Here is a 25768-nt window from a genome sequence, read left to right as displayed (position 1 = left end):
TTTTTCAAACTAAGTTCTTGGTGTTGAACTGTCACTTTTACATTTATCAGTGTGGTTTAATAACATGACATACCAAAGGTGTCTTGATTACAAATTTTTTATCTTAGGACATTGATAAAAAACAAGAAATAAAAATAAATCCGAGCTACTCCTTGCATTTTCTTGACATATTTTCATGGATACCTCGACTAAAAATTTATTGAAAGACAATCCTTCAAAGCCGAAGCCACTTGATATTCACGATAGACACAACAGCTAAGGTCTATCAAATTTCCCGTCATGAACTTTCACCCACATATCAGTTTGGCGCGTAAAACCCCATCAAAACCTTAACTACGCCCCCCGCAAAAAATAATTCCGGATGGCCTCCATAACCCCTGTAACTATTATTTGATATAAAACCCAGTATAGGCGGTCTGCATTCTTCTCTAAATATCCACTCCGGATTGGTCGTCCAATTCTCAAACTCTCCCATCATTGGTCAATGTCACCGGAATGTTATAATCATGCCAATAGGGCGTATCACAGGGGTGGGGATAAAGAGGCGGAGCTAAGTAAATACAGGGGCTAAGGAATTTTTATTCCGGATCCCCAGTTAGTCCTAATACCGGTTCTGAATGAGACGTAGGTATGTCGAGATTTTCATCGCGTTCCTCGTAACGTAGTAAAAAAACTGTCAAAAATCATGTGCGTTATGACAATTGACAGTGAAAATGAGAGCGCGGTTGAATCGTAGTGCCCTTTGATTCTATTGTTCGCGGTTGTAACTTGATTGTTAACTGGGTTAGTGCAATAAAAGTGTTGCGGATTGTTTTGCGATGTGTATATGTATATAATGAGTTGTTCTGAAGTTATGTACCAAGCGTATTATCCTTACTTGTACCAAAGGGCCGGAGCAGCGCCGCCAGTGTCGGCCCATCCAGTGCCAAGAACTGGACCTTTTAGTTCTCCCTTTGGAGCCGCACATCAATATGACAGAGTGAGTTGAGTGCAATCTAAAAATTACACGATTTGAAAAGCCTATTCATTTTTAGTCGAACCATCAAGAGTGAAAATTAATTGAACATAAAAATAAATTATTAAATTACGCAAGAAACGGGTTTGAAATAACACCAATCCATTAACAGGATTCAATATTTAATATAAATAAAATCAAACCGTAGAAAATTCTACTTAATTAAATTTCACCAAAATGTTGACAAACCTCCAAATAAATAGACCACCTACTACACCAAAGCGCGCATAAATTATAACCACTTTTTCAAGTTATGATATATTTTAATTTTTTTTTGTATTTTCGTATGACAGAATCAAAACACGTTTTAAATGCTAGTTCTAGGTCTGTTTAATGTTTAAAGACCACATCTGATGCGAAACAAAAAATAATTAGCAACTCAAATGTCATTTAAAATTAGATAATCTTTACAGTTTTTTGTTTTCCAGCGACAGGCGTTTGTTATTATGGTGGGTAAAACAGAGAGAACTTTTGCCCTCAGAGCATAATATTTTGTGACAATTAAAATATTGTTTAAAACACGGTGTACAGTCGCGAGCAAAGAATTGTGTTTTTGAAGTAAAGTTGGTTGTTTGTACGTACACATCATAACCTATAAATGCTAATTTGACGGCCAAAATTTTAGCAAAAGTGGATGATCATGTTATAAAGTTAGTTGTTTTATTAAATTAAATTAAATTTTATTAAATTCTAAATAAAAACACGTTATAAATGTCGAATCTTTTATAAAAAGTGAACATTTTTGGCCTAAATAAAATTAACAGTATACTAAAAAGTTGAGCCATAGTACCGAGGCAGGCTTTGAAATTTAGGTCTCCTTATCTTCACTTTAATTCTGGCAGTTCTAAATTGTCAAAAGTAAAAAAATGCCAATTTAAAAGAAAAATTGCAGAAAGTGCGCCCGCATTTCTTGAAACGAACCAAGTAAAACAAATTGATTAAGGCGAGTGCCAAGACTCGTCGCTGGTCAGAATTCGAGCTGAGCTGTCACATCGGGAAGGTTGTCAAGCGGTACCTCTGTTTACAACACCCCTTACTGGGCTATCGTAAAGTGATTGTAAAATGATAAATGCTTATTTTGCCTCTGTCTGGTAGAAATAGTTCTTCATGGGTAAAATAATATGAATCAAAAAAATTTATTTTAAAATTGTAAGTACATTAGTACGTTGTTCAAAAAATAATTTAACTAGTCAAATAATAAATAGATTAAAGTATTATTTAATATTAGAATGCCAAACAGAAATTTTCTAAAAAAAACTAAACTTATCTGTTTTATGTTTAATTTTATTTGTTTTCAAATAGATACGTATTTGGTAAGAAGGTATACTCAAAAGATATAAAATTCATAGTATAATAATGTGTATAATATGTACATGTTAGTAAGTATTTATAAGAAAAGTGGTATTTATATAATAGGTACTTATTTACAATATTGACAATTAACTAATACATAGGTAATACAAACTCAATGACGGCAGATCGGAATAGACAATCTTTGTTTCCTAGAGTCAATTAATTCCAACAACATGTGATCAAAATAAAACTTAATCAATTTTGGTTCCATTTTTTTTTCCAAAAAGTTGTGTCTTCATAAATATATTCATATTTCATATCACTTTCTTGTCCAAACCAAACACCCAGAATACAGTGTTATTCTTAACTGCCCTTGGATTTGGTAATACCAATTATGATTTGAATTTACAATGTATGTTCCATTTTTTTCTAGTTACCAGAAGTCAACCTTTTTATTCTCCCAAAAAAAATTTATATTGTTCTCAAAGGAACAAGATTTAGTGGGTTTTTCAGTAAAAGTTGAACCGGCCGGCGGCAAAATGAAAGAAATTGTCATCACCTAGTAAAACTCCGGTCAGTTTCTTAGATAAACTCTAATCCAATATTGCAAACATCAGGTAAATTGCATCCGGTCAGGTCGCTCCATAGAGTCATACCATTCAAAACAATTTTGTTTCATTCAACATTTTTTATTCATTGATGAACTTTTAAATTCTAGTGAAATAAGAAAAAAATAAACATAAATAATAAAATATGTAATAAGAAAAATAATAATAAATTACTATTTTATTAAATTTCATTTTCTAAATTTTACGTCCAACACCGTGAAATAGTCGAGAAATTAATTCGTGTGTCATTGAAAGACTTTAGTTGAAAACATGACTATAAATTAAATGAATTTTCATACTACATAGTTGTTTCTATAATTTCATACATCAGGCATTATGAAACTTCGATGTGCTTGTACTTATTAGCACTTTTAATAACGCTCTTCTAATTGTAACCATTTTATTATCCTCTGTGCGAAACAAGCAGGTAAAAATTTTAGAAGAAATCCCTTGATTTACAACTTCCAAAGCTGGTCAAGAAACCGCAAATGAGGGTTCGGTTATAAATCACCATAGTCGTAAATTATCTGCAAAGCTCAGAGCTTCGATTGAAAAATTTTTAGTTTATCTCACTCATAACTAGACCAATTTTAATGATATCGATTTAAATTTAGCGGGAAAGTGATTTTGAAAGTATTCTTTACTAATTCTAAGTTTAAAAATTCACAAAAATCGGACATAAACTTTTATTCGTAAAACTACCCCTAAATTATCGAATTTTCAAGTCCTTTAACTTTTAAATTAAATGTTTTTTCCAATGTTTGATTCTTAGTTTTAGAAGAAAATATGAATACAAGCAGTTGAGAATAAGAACGAAACTGATACATGAAAAAATAAACGAAATATTTAGACGATACTTTACATGGGATTCTCCATAAGAAAAATGTCTTGGCACTCGCCTTAAATATGCGCTAATAATGTCTTAATTATTTTATCTCTCGATGCTAACGCAGGGTGATTCAATATGAATCGAAGACGGCGTTGAAATTTTTGGGTGTCATTGATTTTGCACAAATTTACAAAATTGCATTTTTCGCAAACATAAAATTTATAAGATGTTTGTCTTCGATCCTTGCGAAAACGGCTAAAACTAGTCGCAATCCGTCACCATGAATGAAAATTAAATTTGACAGATGACAGATCCATGACAGTTACTTTGGACGCATTGGGGTGTTCATGCAGCAAAATTTCTCCATTAAAAAAAATTGTTTTTTCTGTGTAAATGTGGCTTCAATTCATGTTACTGGTATGTTTTCAATGTTTGTATGCATACTCAAAAGCAAATAGCACTCGTTCGGTGTTTTCTGTTGCCGACTCACAAATAATTAAATTATGCCCCTTGACCCCTGTTGATTCTCGTTCATGTACCAACTCTTCAATCGCCGTTAAAATTTGCTAAGACCTACGTTTTAATATGCAAAGCCACCTTAGATCACTCTGTATAAAAGTGGCAAAAAGCTCCACGCACGTTAAATATATGTTTTTAGATGTTTAGTTGATAAAAATTCCTCATTGATGCCGAGACATTTTCAGCAAGACTTATCTAACCAAGCGATCATAATTTATTTCATTGTTGACGTATTGTCATTTCGATTTTTGTTTATTTCGTCGCTGTAAGAAGATAAGCTGTTGTATCTTATGAAAGAGTAATCAGATGTCGAAAATGTCAATGGACGAGATCCAAGACGATTAATTTCCGAACGTTATTTTTCTATTTTATCTGAAAATCTCGATTTGCTGTTAATGGCACACTTCATCTTTTCGACGAAGATAATTAAACACGCGCGACTTTTTTATTGAAATTTTAGTCGGATGGTGACGTCGGTGCCGGATCTGAAAACTGCTCATAATTTCAGTGTCGTTGCATTTTTGGCTAGCCCACAATGGGAATAACTAGAGATGCCTCAATTAAAATTTTTGTTAATTAAAGAATTCCTCCCGCAATTTGGGATCCCAATTGAAAATTCTGATTGAGCGTCTTTGATAATCACCGCTTAATTGACCCGTATATTCCCGGAAAAAAATCCATCAGGTGCCTAAGTAGGTAATGAATCTCAAAGATTTACAATTTGAAAGTGAGCTCTTATAACAAATATTTCCAATTTACTAGCAAGAGTCTATAAATCGGATTAAAATTTAATTAAACGTTTTAAGTTTAATGGAACGCTCCGAAAAATTGCAATCTCTTCGGACAAGTGGAGGGTTTTACCGTTAGTTTTGCCGACGGTAAAAGGAGTCGCGCTGAAGAGTTCTCTTCAATTCACGGATTAATTAAAACGCTGAAATGTCGTTTCATTAACAATATGGAGGAAACTGATGGTAATGCCATATTGGGTTTGATCAGATGCCTGCAATTCTTTTAATAACTGTCAAATAAATAATGCAAAGGGCGTGTGGTCATTATGGAGATTTTCCCATAGAATGAGTTGTGACAGCTTCTTGGAATCGAGACTTTTGAAAAATTACCGGCGAAATTTCATTTCTAAAACTGCCATAATTTTTATTTTTCCAGCCAGTCATCAGAATAAAATTACCTCGACCACCTCCGGTTTCATCGTCTTTTAATGTTCTTAGTTTTGTATTAACAGCTACATCAGCACTAACATCAGTTAACACCACTGTAAAACTCAAAATGTACGTTTTATTGCCATTATTTTCAGTATGAGCCATCGATTTCGCTCTTCATTCATTTCCAAGGGTTTAATGTAATTTTTTATTGAGTCGCAGCACGTCACATGTCACACGAAGCCCTCATTTGCATTTTGTTTCAAATCTTTGAGGAAAAAATCCTCGTACTTAAATTTTGTTGAATTTATAACGGCAAAAAATTGTACTTTATTGTATCAATTTTGTGTACGTGACCGAGCGGCATTAAATAAATTTAAAGAAATGCAAGTAAAGTGTCTAAAATCTGCTAATAACTCGCGATATAATTTATATTTTCTAACGGGAAAAGGGACGTTGCGTGTGGCTTCGAAAGGAACAATTTTTAGATAATCGATCACAACCAGCCACGGATGTTAAGTGGTAATTTTTCCAATTTAAAAAGCGCCGTAAATCAAACAAGATTTATTATCACGACTTGTAATTTTTTTTCTAATTTTGAATTTCGCGCCAAAATTCTTCGGTGTATTTTTACATTTTAGGTCTTGGTTTCGCAATTTTTACCACAGAAGTGAGAGGAGAACACTTATGTACACTTTCACGTCTTAAATTCGTATTTTGACAGCGCTTCTGCCGTTTGACAGTTTGAGGTTAAGTCCGTAAAAGTCCACGCAAGGCTGCCAACATGGAAAAATTGAGAGCAGTCGCGCCGAAAACGGGAGTTGAAACAATCTATTAGAGAATTACGCAAAGGAAAAACGGATTTCTCACGTCGAATATGTAAATTTTTGTTTAATGCGATGATTCGATATCAAAGGTTGGCCGCGGCTACATCGCCGTTCGATTTTTATTTGTAGGGACATCAAAAGTAAGAGCCGAACGGTGTTAGACAACACCGAAACCGGATAGAAAATTATTTCCATCGCGTCTGAAAGAATATACTTTTTATTTCGGGACAAGTAACATAAAATTAATTCTGGTGACAACGACGGGCAGATATATGGGAACTGCAGCGATGGCTCAAATTAAAAACTGTTAATTTGGTGTTTTAATAAATATTTGGACGCAGAGTTGGAGAGTTATGATAAACGGCGGCAGAGACCGGTTCCGAAATGGAAGCTTCACAATATGTAGTGAAATAAATAAATAAATAAATAGTTTCGCACTGAATCCACTTAATTGGCGAGAAAAATCTCGACTAAATCCAGCAATTCAGGATTTCTGCTCCCTCGAGTCCGCTTCGCGCCAGCCTGTGGGAAATCGCTGCTATTTGTGACCTTTGACGAAATTCCAGGGGTCCTGATCGGGCGATTGTTTTTCGGAGACAGGGCCGGTCCAGCTGTTTTGTCTTGATGAATAGACTGGGAACAAAAACAAGTCACTTGTTGAAATTAGAAGTCCGGGAAGCGAGTTCTGTCGGGCGCCGCGGAATGCTTTGACAAGGCCGACTCTATCATACCACTTGGACAGCACTCAGACTTCGATTGAACTGGATTTCTTCGACACGACCGGATAGGTCATCGTGCAAAAGATATTTTTGCATTCGGAAAAAGTGCCACCAGTTGTGGACGTAGCGCGTAGATTGAGAAAATGTGACGAGGCCTTGAAGTTGATGTGATTTATACTTTTTGAACATGAGCACAAAATAATGAGCAAAGGACGAAAAATGCTATTAATTATAAGAGGAGATCCTCAATGAGGATGCTCAAATAAGCAATTATGCTAATGATTCTAATATCATCGACCACTTATTTATTCAATTGGTTATGCAGATTTTACAAAATGACGTGGGAATGACTACATACTAATTGCGACATTATACTAATCCAAACTTATTGCCGAGTTAAGCTCCGTTTTTGTACGAGAAAAAAGACACTTTATGGGCGCAATTTTATAATTCAAATTTCCGGCTTTGCGGATAAAAGTAAAAGTCTATCACTTTTAGAATTTGCATTCTTGTAATGGTCATTTACATTAATTAAGAACAAAAGTGCCTCCTGACTCTGAAACTAGAGATATTTACAAAAAATAGAGTACCTGCAGCATATGCACGTTTTTTATTCAGTTTTTTTTACAAAGTTTTGCTCATTTTCAGAGTAAAAAATTGCAATTTTTTTTTCCGGTCTAGAATTTTGAAATTTGGCACACTTAATAGGCAAGTCGTTAGTAACCTCTCCAAATTTCATTATTATGGTGTTAAAACTACTAGAGTTACAGCTCGTTTAACATACTTTTTCAGAAGTGTTTAAATTCATCTCCAAAATAAAAAATTCCAAAATTTGTCTCGTTTTCTCCATAATTTTGCAATTTGATACAATTACTAACCAAGTCTAAATTAGTAACTTCCCTAAATTTCATTGCTGCAGCATTCAAATTACCAGAGTTACAAGTTTTAATATATTTTTTTGGTCATTTTCTGTTCACATTCAGATTAAAAATTTCCAAAATCTGTTTTCTTTGACTTATATTTTTGCAATCTGAGATAATTAAAAAGTAACCCCGAATTAGAAACCTTCCAAAATTTGATTGGTGTGGCGTTAAAATTACCAGAGTTATAGCCATTAATATATTTTTTTTAGAAATTTTTGGTTCATCCTCAAAATAAAAAAATCCAAAATTTTTCTATTCTGGTCTAAAATTTGGCACACTAAATAGGCTAAAAGATAGTAACCCTCCAAAATTTCATTATTATAGCGTTAATTACGTTACCAGAGTTAGAAGTTAGAGTTAGTTAGAAGCTTTATTAATTTTGTTGGTAATTTTCTGTTCATTTTTAGATTAAAAATTTTCAAAATCATTCCTAAATTCAATTGCTGTGGCGTTAAAATTGACAGAGTTACTGCCTTTAACATTTTTTTTCAAAAGTTTTTAATTCATCTCCGAAATAATAAATTCTAAAATCGGTTTCTACCGAACTATATAATTTTACAATTTGGTACAGTTACTAAGCAAGTCTGAATTAGCAATCTCACCAAATTTCATTGCTGTAGCATTAAAATTACCAGAGTTACAAGCCTGAAATTTTTTTTGTAATTTTCTGTTTATCTCCATATTAAAAATTTTAAAAATCTGTCCTGTTTGACTTAAAATTTTACAATTTAATACACTTATTAAGCAACCTCAAATTTGTAAACTCACCAAAGTTGTTTAGTTTGGCATTAAAATTACCAAAGTTATAGCTCTTTAATAAACAAATTTGTAAACTTTTTATTCATCCTTAGAACAAAAAGTTTCAAAATTTGTCTCGTTTGCTCTATAATTTTGAAATTTCACACAGTTATACTAATCAAGTTCAAATTAGTAACCTCCCTAAATTCATATAGCATTAAAATTACCAAAGTTTCAAATTTTAGTGTTTTTTTTAGTAATTTTATGTTCATTTTCACATAAAAAATTTCAAAATTTGTCTCGTTTGCTCTCTAATTTTGCAATTTGACACAGTTACTAACCAAGTCAAAATTAATTAACTTCCTGAATTTCGTTGCTGTAGCATTAAGATTACTTGAGTCTCAAGCCTTAATATTTTTTTGAAATATCTAATTTTTTGTCCATCTTCGGATTAAAAATTTCCAAAATTTGTCTAGTTACAATTTTGAAATTTGATACACTTAATAAGAATCTTCAAACTACTAACCTCCGAAAATTTGGTTGTGGCGTTGAAATTAGCCGAGTTACACGCTTTTTTTGATAATAAATTGCTTCACATTCAGAAATTGGTTAGTTTGACTAAAATTGAAAGACTTCTCGTGGAAAGAAGTACGCTCCCGCACAGAAAATGCACAACTGATTACCCTCATTTAAATAAATAAGAAAATCTAATTACGGTAAATTCATTACAAGAACAATTAGCGGCCGGAATTGCTTTACTCGCAATATTCGCATTCTTGGCGTACTCCAGCAACGATATGTTATTTATTATTATCGAATCAAGTAAAAAACTTTTCCACACTACTGATCATAAAATTATGCCTGACATTAAAGGATAATTATTGTAATTTTATTATTACCATAATTCACTCTTGTCTAGACTTGGTAAAAGTACCCACAAGGTGAAATGAGGAGTAATTCGTTGTGACAAGCAGCGTGCGAATGTGCTCCATGGGGAGCAAAAATCCCAAATAATCATAAATTTACATTTTCCGTTAATACCAACCGGTTCCATGTCGAATAGTGAAATTTTTACAACTATAAAATATAGAATCCAACTTCTGGTTTCGAATTAATGTAGTGTCGAGCAATATTGATGATGTACTGAAAACCAACAAGTCAAGAGCGATTTAGTTAATATCTTGCGCAACACGCAACCGCCACAGAACCGTCTATCGATTTTTCTTGGACTTTCTTACCCATAAATCGTTAATTGAAATTATAAATAATTTCGGCGCCTTTCACGCGCCAGATTCTCGTTGAAAAATGTGTCCTAAGGCCATCGCAAAGGCGGAAAGCGGATATGGTCATAATTGGCACCGCCAAAGCGATTCGCACAAAAATCCATTAAAATATCTACGGTGATATTTAACTCGGCGATTTTCATTAAAAATAGTTGGTAGCCTTGTTTGAAATTCATTAAATTAGTTACATTGCCACCAATCATTCAGATCGAAACGTCTCTGTAAATTATGTGCTGATGACAGCATAATTTCGTCATCTGTATATTAAGCGAGGTGGTTGAAGTTATTTTTCACGTATTTCAAGCATTCGCAGATTAGACTACCGGGAACTCTGATTATTGAAAATTGAAACCAAATTCTTTTTCCAGTTCAATGTCCAGAGGCTCCAAGACGCCCATTCTCTCTCCCAGCCAAGCTCCAGTGCGACAGTCAGCGCCACCGTCGGATTGGGTGATTCCCATGGAGTTTCAGGACACGGACTTTACCTCCAAGGGTCTGCGCATAGTTCTGGAGGCTCCGTCAGCTCGACGGGGGGCGCGTCACCCACCAGCCCTCTCAGACCAGGTAAAGAAGAAGATTGCAGTTTGCACGGCAGGAGTAGCACGGAAGGTAATTTCACGCCAAATGTGGAACTCTTTCTTCTTCCTCTCCACTCGTTAATCTTCAGGGTATTTGATTTCGGTGTAATTTGTCATCGGGCTTGAATCTCAAAAGTGTAATTTACGAGTGTCTAATAGAGATAGCCGCAGGAGTGTGGTGTTGTCTATAAAAAACTGAATTTTTACGCTTGTCGCTTTATTGTGACACCGAACCTTCCGACAGGGTGCTCGTAACTTACATTGTTTATTAGGGATTTAAAAATAAGCCAGCGACCAGTTTTAATTAATCAGGACCGTGTAAAAGTCAAGAAGCTATAAAACTGTTATTATAAAATAGTAATATTTTTATTGAGCTATAAAAATTCAATTTTTTCAGTGCGGCTTGTCGTAACTTTTCGTTGTGATGTTTATAATCTGTTTTCGGTAATTGAATTTGCTTACCGCTTGCGACTCCCAAAATCGTTTTAAAATTTCGCGTTTCGCTTGATAATAAGATGACGCGCAGCATCCGTCCTTGCAGCCATTTAGTTATTTTTAGCAAAGATAAGGATCCACCAAAAACACCGCAATCTTCCTCCCTATCTTTAATACTGAACTTCGAAGAGTGAAGATTTCCTCCGCTGTGATTATTCGCGCGCATTCTTCGACATTAATTAGTTAAGAAGAAAATGTTGAGCAAAAACGGAGACTGGAACTTGGTCAGCCTTGAACATAAACCAGAACAATGGCGGTACAGTTTTTGCAGCAGTGACTTTACTCGAACCACTACTGCTTGCGATTCCAGGTACAATATTAAAGAAATGTTCCGACGGGCGCAAATTATTGCATTATTGATAAGAACGATAGGACGATAGTTTCGCGGAATCTCAATCTCTTTTAGTTGGCGAATTTTGAAAATTCGCCCAATTTACCGCAACAATTACGCCGGTCAATTAAAATTCTTTTGCTTATTTTCCTCACCACCGTACCTAGGCATAAAAATCCTCAGACCGCAAAGAATGTTGAAGAAGCAAAGATATGACCTCACGATAGAGCCCCAGACTTTTTACCGAAATATTATTTGTAAATTGTTTGCAGATCCTCAACACGGCGTGGACGACGATGATTCTCAAGACGCTGGAAATTCACGTGCTCAATACGTTTCGGCAAATTGCGTCGTCTTCACGCACTACCAGGGCGACGCGGCTTCTGTAGTGGATGAACACTTTTCGAGGGCTTTGGACAAGACGTCGGCGCACACGAAAGGTTAGTTCAATTTTAATAGTAATAATTTTTAACGAAATGTGGACTAGAGGAGTGGAAAGTCGTTTGTGAAGGAGAATTGTCTTCGGATTCTAAATTCGAAGTCGGTTTTGCTCCATCAGGTCAGGACTCGGAGATACACTGACGTTCAAAAGTCTTGCATCCTTCACATTTTTGTATTCCAATTTAGAAATTCTTCTTTTTGTTAAAATTTGTATCTTTGTTATTTTTTTAAGTTATGACGATGAAAATTATGTTTATATTATATTTCTAAAGTATTTATTAATTGCACCAAAGCACAAAACTTTAGAACAAGAAATAGAGATTTTAGAATTTTTCATTTCAAAACGAACTAAAAATTTTCAACTTTTTTTTTCATAAAATTTGTATCTTTGTCAATTTGTTAGTTATGGCGATGAATTTATGGAAGTTCCTACTTCTAAAGTGTTTATTAACTGCAAAAAAGCACAAAATTTTAGAACAAGAAATAGAGATTTTAGAATTTTTCATTTCAGAACGAACCAAAAATTTTCAACTTTATTTAAAAAAAAATTGCATCTGTGTCAATTTGTTAGTTATAGTGATGAAATTTATGGAGGTTCCTACTTCTACAGTGTTCATTAACTGCACCAAAGCACAAAAATTTTAGAACAAGAAATAGAGGTTTTAGAATTTTTCATTTTAAAACGAATCAAAAATTTTCAACTTTTTTTTTTATAAAATTCGTATCTTTGTTAATTTGTTAGTTATGGCCATAAAATTGATGAATGAATGAACTAAAAAAAATACGTTCCCAAGAAAATCTTTGAATCCGGACCTGGTGGATCAAAACGGACTTCTTTTGTTGTGCCCCGTCCACATCACACCCAAAAATAGCCAAAAATGTGAAAATCCATAATACATTTGTATTCAATTAGTGCTCACATTAAAACTAATCGGTAAACTAGAGAAATGCCGTTTAGCAGTCGGTGCGTTTTGAAGCATCCGAATGACATAACAATTTTGTGGCTAGTTAAAATTCTTAGAACTCTTAATTTATTATTGAGAAATGTGGTCGGGACAAGAAGAAGAGACTCGCCGACTCTGGCTCTGGTGTTGCCCATCACCCTGCTCCGGGATCTTCGATAGCCATCTCCAGTGGCTGCGACCGAATATTTTTTAATTCTGATGGATTTATGAAAGTAATTACCGTTGTGAAATGACATAAATTACGAATGATTTATTAACGAAACGACACGGTGCCCCTCGAAAATGCACGTTATTAATGACGGGCTCGGAAATGTCGCGCGATTTGACGACCATAAAACTGGAACTTGGGCAATTTTGTCTTCGTTTCGTGGTGTTGCATAAAGACAGGTGGTGGTGGAGGATTTTTCAGCACCTGCGGGTAATGCAACCGAGTTCCAATATTAGTCAAAGATTTTATGGGATAATTCCTGTGGTGATTAAACTAATGCTTAATTATGGCACTTGAATTGTGTAATTAGCATTGTTGGAATCGCGAGACAAACATTTAACGGGGAAATCGTCGTTACTACAAGAATATAACATCCGTGTTAAATACTATTAATAATAATGGAAGGAACATAACTATCTTGACAGGCTTTTAATAAATTGACATCTAAACTTCATTTTTCCTGCAGCGGAATCAGCACTGTGTAAATCCGCTGCAAGAAAAACGAAGTATGGAAGCACTGAGAAATAAAATAAATTAAATCTGGCAAGACATAACCATTAAAAAATTCAGAATTAGTTCCAGAGAAAATTTCCCCATCCTCAAGTGCTCTTAATAAAGCCTTGACAGAAAGTGTCATCTCTGATGTAATCTCACTTTATGGGAAGAAAGTCGTCAGAATTACACACTCCATTGCTTCACATTTTCAAGAGACCACCCGTAGCTTCTATCTCGGTATAATTGTATGTAATTGTACACATTCCTCGTATATTACAATCGTATCCATCATCTTTATCCGTTTATATCACAACGACCGAAAACTCGTAGTTTGTTTACAACCACACAAGTTTTTATAGAAGTGTTCGTGCGACACAATCTCTAAATCAAGTTTATATTTAAAAATACAGGGTGGTTAAAAATAATATTTGGATTTATGAAGGTAATAAAAGTCAGGCGGTGTTATTAATGAGGTCGCTGGTTCGCACAGGTAGCCAGAGCAAAATTTGGAGACAAAATTTGCTGGAATCTGTTTTGGCATTTTCGAGGAGATTACACGTTGGTTTTATCAACGGGCTGAATATGCAAAGTTGACGATAAGTCTCTTTTTCCAGTTCAAGCAATTTTATCTATCGACTAAATAGAATGCGATAAGCATATTTCGGATAATTTCGATGGTATTTGCAGCGAAGAATTCCAGTTATTGCGAAATGACGTTATTGAAAAAGTAGTCCACAATATCCAGGGCTGCCGTAATTACCATACATAACAGTAGTCAACGAATTTTATACGCAATTTCTAAAGTGCATTCTAAATTCGGCAGGTCAGGACTCGAAGATATTTGAGAAAAACAAACGGTTCTGAAAAACTTCCTCACACTTTTTGCTAAGAACTCCGAAATTGGTACTTTATTTTTTTATTGTAATACGTCATTAGAAAGGTTGAGATGTCTGCTTTCCAACGCGATATTAAACAAATTATTATCTCTTGCCGTTTAGAGGTTACATGACAAAAAAAATGCAGCTATTTTTAGCTCTGAATTGTAGGTTCGTCGCCTATTATATATTTCTCAGATGATATCTCCAAGTAAAACTAGTCAATAAGTTTTGAACAAAATTTGTAAGGGAGCTGCGGAAAGTCATTTCTAAAGCAGAATTGCCTTCTGATTCTAAATCTGAAACCCGTTTTGCTCCATTCGGTCAGGACTCAGAGATATTGGTAAAATAAGTTTTTTTAGTACCCCGCGCTCACTTTTGTTTTTTTCAGTTTAGATTAACAACTTGCAAAAGCATGATAACTCCGTAATATATATTATTGGAAAGGTAATTAAATAAGCTTCCCAACGAACTGAAGAAGTCGCCGGGAGAGTTAGTTTTTGTCAAGATATTTGAGAAAAACTGTCGAAAATTTCGAGCAACGAACCGTTTGGAATAATTTCTTCTCACTTTTTTGCTAAAAACTCCTAAATCGCTTTTTTGATTTTTTTATTGCAATACGTCATTATAAAGCTTGAGATCTCTGCTTTCTAACGTAGTGTTAATCAAGTTATTATTTCTTGGCATTTAGAAGTTACATGACAAATATGGAGCGTTTTTTAAAAAAAAAATCATGTTTTCTTAACTGTCGAATATTTTATAAAAATTTTAATTTGAATGCCCACAAAATTGTACTTTTTTGATAAATCTCGCGTTTCTAAATAATTTGACTGCTCAGAATGAATGATCTTCGATAAAAATTGTGCAGGAACTGTTAAAAAGTTGTTGGTCGAGTTTTTTCTAATTTAAAGAAATTTGAAGACGTTTTCTTATCAATCGAGATAATATTTCTGCTCCAGATAAAGGTGAAGACACAAAAAATACATTTTCGGTGACATTTCCATTTTGTGTTAATTTTCCAACTGATTGGCGCGTATTTGTGTTTAATAGTTCCTCATTGAGTTTCCCAAGCAAATATGCACAATTCTCTAATGTTTTTGGGCCATAAGCAAACTAAGAACTCTCCATCATCAAGAAGGTTCCTAAAATGTATTATTCTGCGCTGCATTAGCATTAAATCATTTTAAATCTCAATGAGTCTAGAAAGTAGAATTTTGAAGGAATGGCATTGATTTTTTATGAAGTCACCAAAAAATAAAAAAATAAATAATTTTTTGAAAAACTTCTTAATGTTTTATGTCCTGTAACTTCTAAACGAAAAGATATATCAATGCGTTTGTTAGAGCATCAAAAAGGCAAGATGTCAATCTTTTCAATGATGCATTACAATAAAAAATCGATGTATTAATTCTTGAGTTATTGGCAACATTTCATACAAAAATAACGAAAAAACAGCATCTTTTTGGGACATGAGGTCAGTTTTTAAAAAATATTAAGAAAAGTCCTACTTATCCTAGCCATGAGCTTTATGGGTCGTTGGAAAGTTTATTTAATTAGCTTTCCAAAACAGTGCCGAACACTACCATAACTTTGCAAGTTTTCGAGAAAAACTGAAGTAAATAAATGTTTGTACAGCAGAACCTAAAAAAAATTTTCAAAAATATGACTGAATCCGGACCTGATGAAGCAGACTCGGAACTACAATTTTCCACAGTTGTTGATTAATGTGTGTTTTGTTCTCACCTCAGAAATCTTTGTTCCACTTCGAATTTCCTCAATTTAGGAACAATGCTCCGACTACTTGGAATAATTTGATTGGTAGATTTCTATTGCAAAAACAATGAAAGTGCGCAGTGAAAAAAAACTGTTGCATCATAAATTATTAGTATTTGCCGAGACGGCTTGTTTGGGTTTGTCTTTGTTGAACCACCGAATTTATAAATAGCGCAGTCTGGGAAATGGAGATAAATGGGAGTCGCAAAGTCCAAAAGAACAAGTCTTTGTTTTTGAAAATAAATTAAAGTAGGTAACCTTTCGTACTTGACATAGAAATTGACTAAAAATTGTTCGCCGGTGTGAATGTTTTGACAGGAGCGCTTCTAGGGTCTTCGGGGCAGAGCGCGGGGCCCCGTAATTAATAGTTGGAACAGTTGAGCTATTTCGTCAGCGAGAGACCGAGCGGCGGCGACATTTATCACCAAAACTTGTCCGAGTGTGGGAATCGGGAGTCCGCCGGCGAATTCAAAGGATAATCGACAATATAAAACTAAAGTTAACATTCAGAAATAAAAAATAATCAGATACCATTTTATATAAATCACGGCGGCCAAGAGAGTCAACATTCTGGCTGTTGCTTCTTTTTGCTTTTTCTATCTTTCTTCTACAAGAGGACAGGTTGCTCTCACCAAAGGTTCTGATCGACGAATAATGTGATGCCGATAAAAGGATCTTTATCGATGGCTAACTTTACCGCTCCAAAGGAATTCGGTGACAGTGGCCTTAATTGGGCCAAATTTGTTGCGTTTCGAAAAGAGACGACTCGAAAAAATTACTGGAGGGGATTTTTTACGTATCAATAATGTCATAAAATGTTTGCGCGCTCGAGGAATGCCAACATGGCGGCCGGGAACTTTTTCGCCAAAATACTAGTGCATTTTGCTTTGGAATTTATACAAATTGATGTCGTCAAATTCACAATAATCATTTCGACGTGTTTATAAAAATGTTAATAATGGACGAGTACTTTTGTTAATTGGTTAAGGTGTGGGCTCGTTTAGCCGCTAATTAAAACTAATAACCGTAGAGAACAATCAAGATAAAATGTTTAAAAATAGTAATGCCAATTACCTGCGGTTCTCTAAATATGGACGTCTCTATTGTTCCCTGTGATTGGTGTTGAGTGAAGATTTTCGTAACTTGGCACCACTGAAAAAACAACCGAAACATTACACAATTTGACAGCAAAAACCAAATTTTTGACAACTTTGAACGTGTGTCGGCTTCTTGCTCGAAAACTGTCAAATCTCCCAAATATTTCGTTTTCATACGCCAAAACTGCAGCAGTGGTGTAAGTTACGACACGAAATTTTTCTCAAAGCCAACTGTGGATCAATCGGCAATATGATGTAATTTTATTAACTCGTAGTCATCCAAACGAACAATTTTCTTGACGGAACCGAGTAAACTCGAATGTAAAATTCCGAGAATTCTGTTAAAAATTCAACGAAACGCAACCCCTCTAATTACTTTCGCCACGAATAAGTTGGAATTCGCGTGACCAGTCATATATTATAACCCTCATATCAAAACTGACATAATATTGCCATAAATCACCGGTGTGGCAACAGCAAAAAAATGAGTGAATGAAATGATAATTACCAAATGTTTAGGAAAGAGAGGCGGAAATTTTTATTTCTGTTTTATGGGATAATCGCCTTTAATTGATAAGATAATGTTTTAACTTGCGTGCGCTTATAGTGGACAAAGATTTAGAAATTGACGCAGAATTTTGTTAATTAATTAATAATATAGCAATAATATAGCAAAAATAGTTATGACAAAAATGATACGACATTCCCAAGAACGTTTTATTGGAAATTTTAATCGCTTTTCTGATCGAATTCAGTGCTTTTTTTTAAACTGCACTTTTACTTAAAAGATGTGAAATTTACTCGTATTTAAAATTAAGTCAGATACACAATTATCCTAAATTAGTAAGGGAGAAATCGGCCGCAAAATTTAATCAAATTTTCAACTTCCGGAAAACCTAAGAATGAATTTTTAGCTAAAAAATCGCGTAAAAAGCGATTTCGAAAATGTTTTTTTATATTCGCTTTAATTTCGCAGATATTGAGCAAAATCGTTTTCGAACCTCCAAAATTTTAGCCCTCTGGCGACAACCCGAAATTTTAAACGCCTCTAACTTAGTTATTTGTTGACGGGAGAGAAAAATGATGGTAGTTTTGGATTCAGCGCGAAATTTTGCGTTAAATAAGCTCATATAGCTCAATAGCTCATATAGCTTTCTTTAATCAATAACCGAGATATCGACCGAATTAAATTTTCAGAGGGTCATTTTCAAGACACTGTTTTGGGGCGAAAACTGCGTTTAGTATTATTGAATATTATTGAATATTAAATATAATATTATTGAATTATATATCGACCGAAAGAGCAGCTCGAGATCTATCAACTGGCCAAATTTCAAATCGATAGGGCAAGTAGATTACGAAGGGCGATTAAAAAACGAAAAATTGAAAATGTTTCATCGCAGTCGCAGTCGCAGTCGCAAAATTTTTTTGTCTAAAAAATTGACCATCGAATTTTCGACTTTTGAGGGCTTTTCCAAAAGTATAGTTCAGCCAAGTTGGTCTGAGCTACCATAAAAGCATAAAAATTAGCGGGATACCGCAACAGGACAGCTTCAAAAGATTCTCAAGTGCACATAATGAGGGTTTATTTGCTCAAGTTTGCACCCTGCGATAAGAACAGCATCCCTAAACAGGCCAGATGTCTCGTCATAAATGACAAAATACCGCAAACTGTCCGGTTGCGGTTGCCGTCTAATTTTTATGATTTTATGATGGCTCAGACCAACTTGGCTGAACTATAAAATGAGCCGAGAAAAACGATGGCGCAAACCGTTTCTCAAAACCTTTTTTAGTTTCGGAGATATCGAACTTTGAAAATTTTCCAACTCAAAATCCAATATCCGAAACTTTAATTGCTCATAACTCAGTTATTTGTAGACCGGTCTTGACAAGTCTTACTAAAATAATTCCACGTGAAATTCTGCGTAAAATGAGCTATAATAACACAAGTTTATTCCAAGACTAATCGAGATATCGACCGCAGAAATTTGAGACATTTTATCTTCTCTGCATCAAATTGAACTTTTGTATAAAGAGTTCGCTCACATCTATAATAAGCCATTTTGTGCATTAAAACTAAATTGGTGAAAACGTTATCAAAGTTTTAGGTAGAAAACGTTCTTTGACCTCATCTTCGCAATGTTTGCACTTCTGCGTTGCCACCAAAGTTAGAATTCTGTATTTGGTGCTAAAATATGTGTTAATTTTCAGAAAGTTCTCCCATGTCAACCCGCAACTTTCCGCCTTCTTTCTGGAATAGCCAGGCTTACAGCGGCGCCAGTGGCGGCGGCCCCGGCCACCACGGCGCGTCCGCCGCTGACCTCTACTCCGAACATTACCATCCTGGCGACGCGTGGTATCAATACAGTCAACATCATCGAGCAGTTCACGATTATCACCACCACAACATGGCCGCCCAATATGGCGGTTTGTTGCTTCCGGGATCTAGATTGCACATGGGATCGCATGCGCCTTGTAAAGCGATGGATTGGCAACATCCATCGATAGATTCACCGTACTCTTCTTATCCAACCATGTCAGGTGTGTTTGTATATTAATTTCGTTTTTATTGCTGATTCTTCGCACGAGTTGTTTATGGAAAAAACTCGGCCGGGAGATCCGGTCGACGAGTTCTATGAATTTTTTTTCTTTCGATTTTCGCCGCTTAAAAATCCGATTGCTTTAATTAACAGGTAAGGAGCTTCGTGGGCTTTGAAGTTAATTATTTCCGTATGAGTGGAAGGTTCACTGTGTGTATTTCACGGTTCATAAACATCTCTGTTCCGCCTTGTCTTCAATTTATTTGCCCAACATCTATTAGCATTTTACGTTAATTGCGCTCGCTAATTTCCCGAGAAAATCGTGTGAAGTTTGCCGGTGAGCTTTCCTGCGACGACGTTTGAAATCCTGCCGGCTCGGCACGTTTTCCTGCGACAGCAGCTTGCAGAAGAGCCGTCGGTTCGTCGGGTAGAAGAGATCAATAACTCGTTTGACCAACGGTGGCCAATCCAGAGCAGCCACTGACCAACCCATCGTCCGTCACCCCCCTGCTTTGGGTGGATTCCACCGACGCCTCTAATTGCCATTCTCTGCATCGTCGGCTTCAATATGGCAGCACAACGATTAAACACATACGCAGAGCAGGGGAGAGATGCAGGAAAAGATAGAGAATGGGATTCGGGGAAATCGGCCAGTTGGGGGTCGCGTGCTAGACGCATAACCAAATTGGAGCTAGCGCCGATTTTTTGCCAAATTTGACGGTGGCTTCACTTCAATTTTGCATAAAATTTGAGTGAATGCTAATAGAAACTAATTTCCCCCAACTACTGGCGACTTTTTAAACATGAAATTCTTACACCATGCAATTTTATTAATTTATTACCATTAAAGTGTAACATTTCCACTGTCACACCTTGAAAACCCAAGAGAATTCTAATTGATATTGAAAGGTGAAAAAACGTCGGTAAGAATTTATTGCTAACATTTATATCAGTTCAAATCTCGGTTTCTGTATTAATCTTAAGCACTTAATGCAAGAATGTGCTGCAATGTTGCTAATGACGCATTTTTTTGCAGGTTTGGAAGCCCAAGTCCAGGACTCCTCGAAAGACCTCTACTGGTTCTGAAAGACATTCAGCTTTAGTTAAGTGAAACGTGATTCTAAGTGTAATATAAAAGTACAAACTCTTATTTAAAACTAAGTTTTCTCCTCACGGACATTTGCATATTTCAAACGTTTATTTCAAATAAATGTTCCTTATTAAATCAGACTGTGTAACGCAAATCTGATGTTAAGTATTAAAATTATTAAATAGATTTCCCGACTTTTATTTTCACCTGTTTAATTAGTTCAGCGATAACAGAATTCCAATGAGCGGTGGGGCAATCGTCAAACTAATTTATACGACGTAATATAAAATTTGTATAAAGTTTAAAAATTGACTAAAAGCGCTATAAAAAATCAATTAGAAAAGTTTCCTTGATCGTTTATAATTTGTTCATAAATCAACGGGTTTTAGATGCGAAGAAGCGACGTTCATTACATTTACATTTTCGTTCAGTTCGCTTCGTGTTAGGAAAAAGAAATTATTAATTATTTGCACACCAACAAAAACTCTAGAAATATATATTCTAGACAGACCGAGCATTTTCAACGTATGTCAAATTCTTGCTCAAAAATTGTCGAATTTCAAACATTAAGTTTTCATACGTAGAAATTACAGCGATGGTGTTAGCTACGACATGAAAGTCTATGCGAATGGATTTTTTTTTATTGAGTAATTGATTTTACGATTTTAGCCTCTTATTTCGTTTCGCCGGTTAATAAATTTTGTCTATTTTTTGTCTGGTTTGACTTACATTTTTGCAATTTAAGAGAATTAATAAGCAAACTGCAATTAGAAACCTCCGCAAATATTATTGCTGTGACGTCTAAATTAATAGTTGACGTCTAAATTAATAAAAAAGAATGTTTTTTTTTCTTCATATTCCAAATAAAGATTTCCAAAGTTTGCCTCTTTTTGTCTATAATTTTGCAATTTAACACAGTTACTAAACAAGTTTAAATTAGTAACTTCTCCAAATTTCAATATGCAACTTCAAATTAGTAACTTCATAAAATTTGATTGTTGTGGCTGTAAAATTACCAGAGTTACAGCCTTTAACATATTTTCTCAGAAGTTTATTAATCATCTTCAAAATAAAAAATTTTAAAACTTGTCTCGTTTGCTATATAATTTTGCAATTTCACAGACTTATTAACCTTACTTACATTAGAATTAGTAACTTTCCCAAATTCCGTTTTAATTTCTTTTTTTTTTGTATTTTTCTGCTTATTTTCAGATTATTTTTTTTTTAAATTAGTCCTGTTTAACTTACAATTTTGCAATTTAAGTCAGTTAATAAACAACTCTAAATTAGTAACCTCCCCAAATTTGATTGTTATGACACTAAAATTACCAGAGTTACAGCTCTAAACATATTTTTTCAGCAGTTTTTGGCTCATATGCAAAATAAAAAATTCCAAAATTTGTCTTCAAAACTATAATTTTACAATTTAGCACAGTCAGTTAGCAAGTCGAAATTAGAAATCTTCCCAAATTTGGCTATTTTGGCATTAAAATTGTACGCTCGAAAATGAAAAAAATGGTTTTTCCCCAAACGTCACAAAAAGTCACTATTTTTTAGTCGTTTTTAGACAGTAAAGTAGGCAATTTTGTTATAAGTAATGAAAAGCGCTCGTTGACATGGAAACACTTTTGCTGCCTAGGCAGAAAAAGTACTTTGTGTGACGGGTACTATTTGAGACTTACATTTTGCACTTGCACTTACACGATCTTAACTTTGAAACTCTTTAAAACCAATATTTTTCACAGTAAATGTCATCAATGACAACTACATGAATAGCCATCATGTTTATAATTCAATTTGCGTTCACTCATTGTCGGCCGTGGAACTGAATTTAACGTTTGGAGAAAAAGTAGTATTTGTTATTTGGCCGAAAAGTGGCTTTGCTGTCCCGCAATTTTGCATACGCTTGGCTACGCTACGCTTCGCCTTGCTAATGCAATTTAATTGCTCGACAAAAAGTACCACTTTTCTGCCGTATAACAAAATCTACTATTTTCTCGTTTATGCTAAAAAAAAATCTAAAATCCGTCCCGTTTGCTCTAAAATTTTGCAATTTAACACAGTTATTAACCAAACCTAAATTAGCAACCTCCTCAAATTTCGTTGCTGTAGCATTAAAATTAGCAGAGTTAAAAATTTTAATAATTAATTTTTGTCAATTTTCTGTTTATTTCTAGATTAAAAACTTCCAAAATTCGTCTTGTTTGACTTATAATTTTGCAAATTTAGACAGTTAATAAGCAACCTCAAATTAGTAACCTCCCCAAATTTTTCTGTTTTGGTATTAAAATTGTCAGAGTTATACGCTTTGAAATGAAAAAAATGTTTTTTATTTTGTTCATGCGACAAATAAAAAATTCCAAAATTTGTGTATTTCATTTTAAAAATTTACAATTTAGCACAGCTATTAGTCAAGTTTAACATTTGTATTTTGTCCAAATTTAGTTGCACTGGCATTAAAATTGACGAAGTTATACGCTTGGAAATGAAAAAAATGTTTTTTCTCGTTCATGCTCCAAAAAAAAATCCAAAATCCGTCTCTTTTGGTCTATAATTTTACAATTTAGCACAAACATTAGTTAAGAAAAAATTACTACTTTGTTCAAATTTGGTTGCTTAGGCGCTAAGATTGTCAAAATTGCACACGTTTTTATAAAAAAATTGGATTTTTTTATTCATTTTCCAAATAAAAAATTCTAAAATTTGTCTCGTTTGCTCTAAAATTTTGCAATTTAATACAGTTATTAACCAAGTCTAAATAAGCAACCTCCCCAAATTTTGTTGCTGTAGCATTAAAATTAATAGACTTACAGCCCTTAACTTATTTTTTATCACTCTTTGATTCATCTTCAAAACGAAAAATTCCAAAATTTGTGTTCTTTGAACATAATTTTGCAATTTAGCACAGTTAATAAGCAAGTTGAAATTAGCAATCTCCCCAAATTTCATTGAGGTATTATTAAAATTACTAGAGTTACAAGCTTTAATATTTGTTGGTGAATTTTTGTTTATTTTCAGATTAAAAATTTCCAAAATTCGTCTTCTTTGACTTACAATTTTGCAATTTAAGAGAGTTAAAAAGCAACTCCAAAGTTACCAGACTTACTGCCCTTTTACCACATTTTTTTAAAACTTTTTGAGTCATCTTAAAAATAAAAAAATAATTTTGCAATTTAGTGAAAAGGCAATTTAGCAAAAAAGTGTTGGATTTGTCTTCAGCGTTCTCCCATAAAATCACAAATTTTCTTCACTTTCTAGCTGCAATTTTGTCTGAGGTGCAATACCGGCCCATGCCCAGCCAAAATCGCTCCAATTTCATTCCTCCTCTTCTCTAACCATCCACTTTTTGCCTCTCTCCTTCCGATCAGATAAAGATAACAGCTTGCGGCGCGTGGGATCTATTTTCTCGGTAAAGGTTCGTTCTCCAGAATCTCAATCGGTATCAATTAGTAATTGTAACAACGTCGAAGCGGACATTATCTATACAAACAGAACTGAAAAAGTAGTTGGTTTAAGAGCGTCTCTTAAAATTCAGCAGGTGTCGTCGGTGTTTGTTTTTATCTTTATTAGGTCGTTTAACTTGCCGCCTCATTTGATCCGTCTGATGTTTCATCTGCGTCTTTGTGTTAATTATTGTAATTATAAACGAGATAACGTGTCCGTTTTCCTCAACAAATTAAAGAAACGGGGGCGCAAAGAAAGTAAGCGTTTTCTTTCTAATTATTATCAGCGCTTAATGGAACGTTTCATTAACAAATGAATTTGTAATGGTTTTATTAATTACAGTGTGAAAAAAGTAAACCAAAACCTGTATAATTTAATGGTTGTAATTAATTTCCTAACCAGTTCTCCACTTCCATTTACATCGCTGTACCTAATAATACCCGCATGGATTAGGAGCACACATTCATTTTAGATTTTATGTAAAAGCAATTAATTGCGCCTCCTTGTTAATCTTGGCAATCCTCCAGCGACATCTCTTCGCCACTGGGCCAAGTTTCTCGTGCGATTTTCCTCGAATTTTTGAATTTTTCCAATGGGCTAATTGAATCATCGTCTTGATGAGTTGGTGATTTGTTTCGGAGGTCGCCAACGAGTCGTACCGGTGAAGGACAGGACAGTACCGTCAGTTGACGCGTCAAGTAGCGTGAGACAAGAATTCTTTGGTTAAACGACACCGCCGTCCACAAGAAACAAAACCGGAATGGTCCATGCGTTATCTATTCATTGTTAATCATCATTTATTATTCTCGTAATCATTTAAAAAATGGACCGCGACAAGACATCTGCCGACATGTGTCACTGCACGGAACGAATTTATTTCTTCGATTGTTGAGGGTGGGGTACGATAGGGTTGCTCCTCTTTGGAATTGTTCGGATTCTTCGTGTGGATTGTAAATTCACGACAAAAAGCTCGCATAACGTCGCAAGACATTTTACGCGTGTTGCAGTAATATCGTTCATCCATCACGTGGAAGAAAGGACCCTTTGATGTCACTCTAGGAAATTTGATTAATGTGTTAAGAGAACGCCCTTCTTCTTCAAGTGCTAACCATATGCGAAGGTAACCAGGATGGATCGGCAATCGTACAAGACCTAATTAACACGTGAAACCATATGTGAAGTCATTAGTTGATGGGAAAAGAGCAATTTAAGAGGACACCGATTTGTCAGGAACACCCTTCGGACTATAACGATGTCGTCGCAAAATATTACCACCATAAAACCGGGATGGTTTTAATTTTATCTGACAGCCAAACGATTTTTTCAGTAGCTGGGGGTGTCGCCCATAAATTGCGAAAACTGGGTCAAAAATACCCGAAGAATAAATAAATAAATTAACATTTTCATTCTGCGATTACGTAAGCGGAGCAGCACAAGACAATAGAAATCGATCTCGATGCCAATAAATATCGGTAAGAGTTGTAGTGCGGCATGTAAGAACCAATTTACAAACATTCCAAGAGAT

At 34.7% G+C, this 25768-nt stretch overlaps 1 protein-coding gene across 2 annotated transcripts; it reads left to right on the top strand.

Annotated features, from left to right (window-relative positions):
- Positions 1-599: 599 nt before the first annotated feature.
- vg (transcription factor vestigial) lies at positions 600-20985 on the top strand. 2 transcript variants are annotated; one of them, XM_088036276.1, is made up of 5 exons: positions 600-979; positions 10280-10475; positions 11588-11755; positions 19381-19710; positions 20746-20985. In XM_088036276.1, the coding sequence occupies exons 1-5, from the start codon at positions 827-829 to the stop codon at positions 20793-20795; spliced, it is 897 nt and encodes a 298-aa protein (XP_087892402.1). In that variant the 5' UTR covers positions 600-826; the 3' UTR covers positions 20796-20985. The 2 variants fall into 2 exon arrangements, with proteins under 2 accessions (XP_087892402.1, XP_087892400.1); XM_088036274.1 differs by having other exon boundaries at positions 10280-10520.
- The last annotated feature ends 4783 nt before the right edge of the window (positions 20986-25768 follow it).

This window comes from Gnatocerus cornutus, chromosome 5 (assembly GCF_029298725.1).
Source record: "Gnatocerus cornutus isolate USDA-ARS CGAHR chromosome 5, icGnaCorn1.1, whole genome shotgun sequence".
NCBI classification, from domain to species: Eukaryota; Metazoa; Arthropoda; class Insecta; order Coleoptera; family Tenebrionidae; genus Gnatocerus; species Gnatocerus cornutus.
The sequence above is the reverse complement of the archived record's forward strand: the minus strand, read 5'-3'. Positions and strand labels throughout refer to the sequence as shown.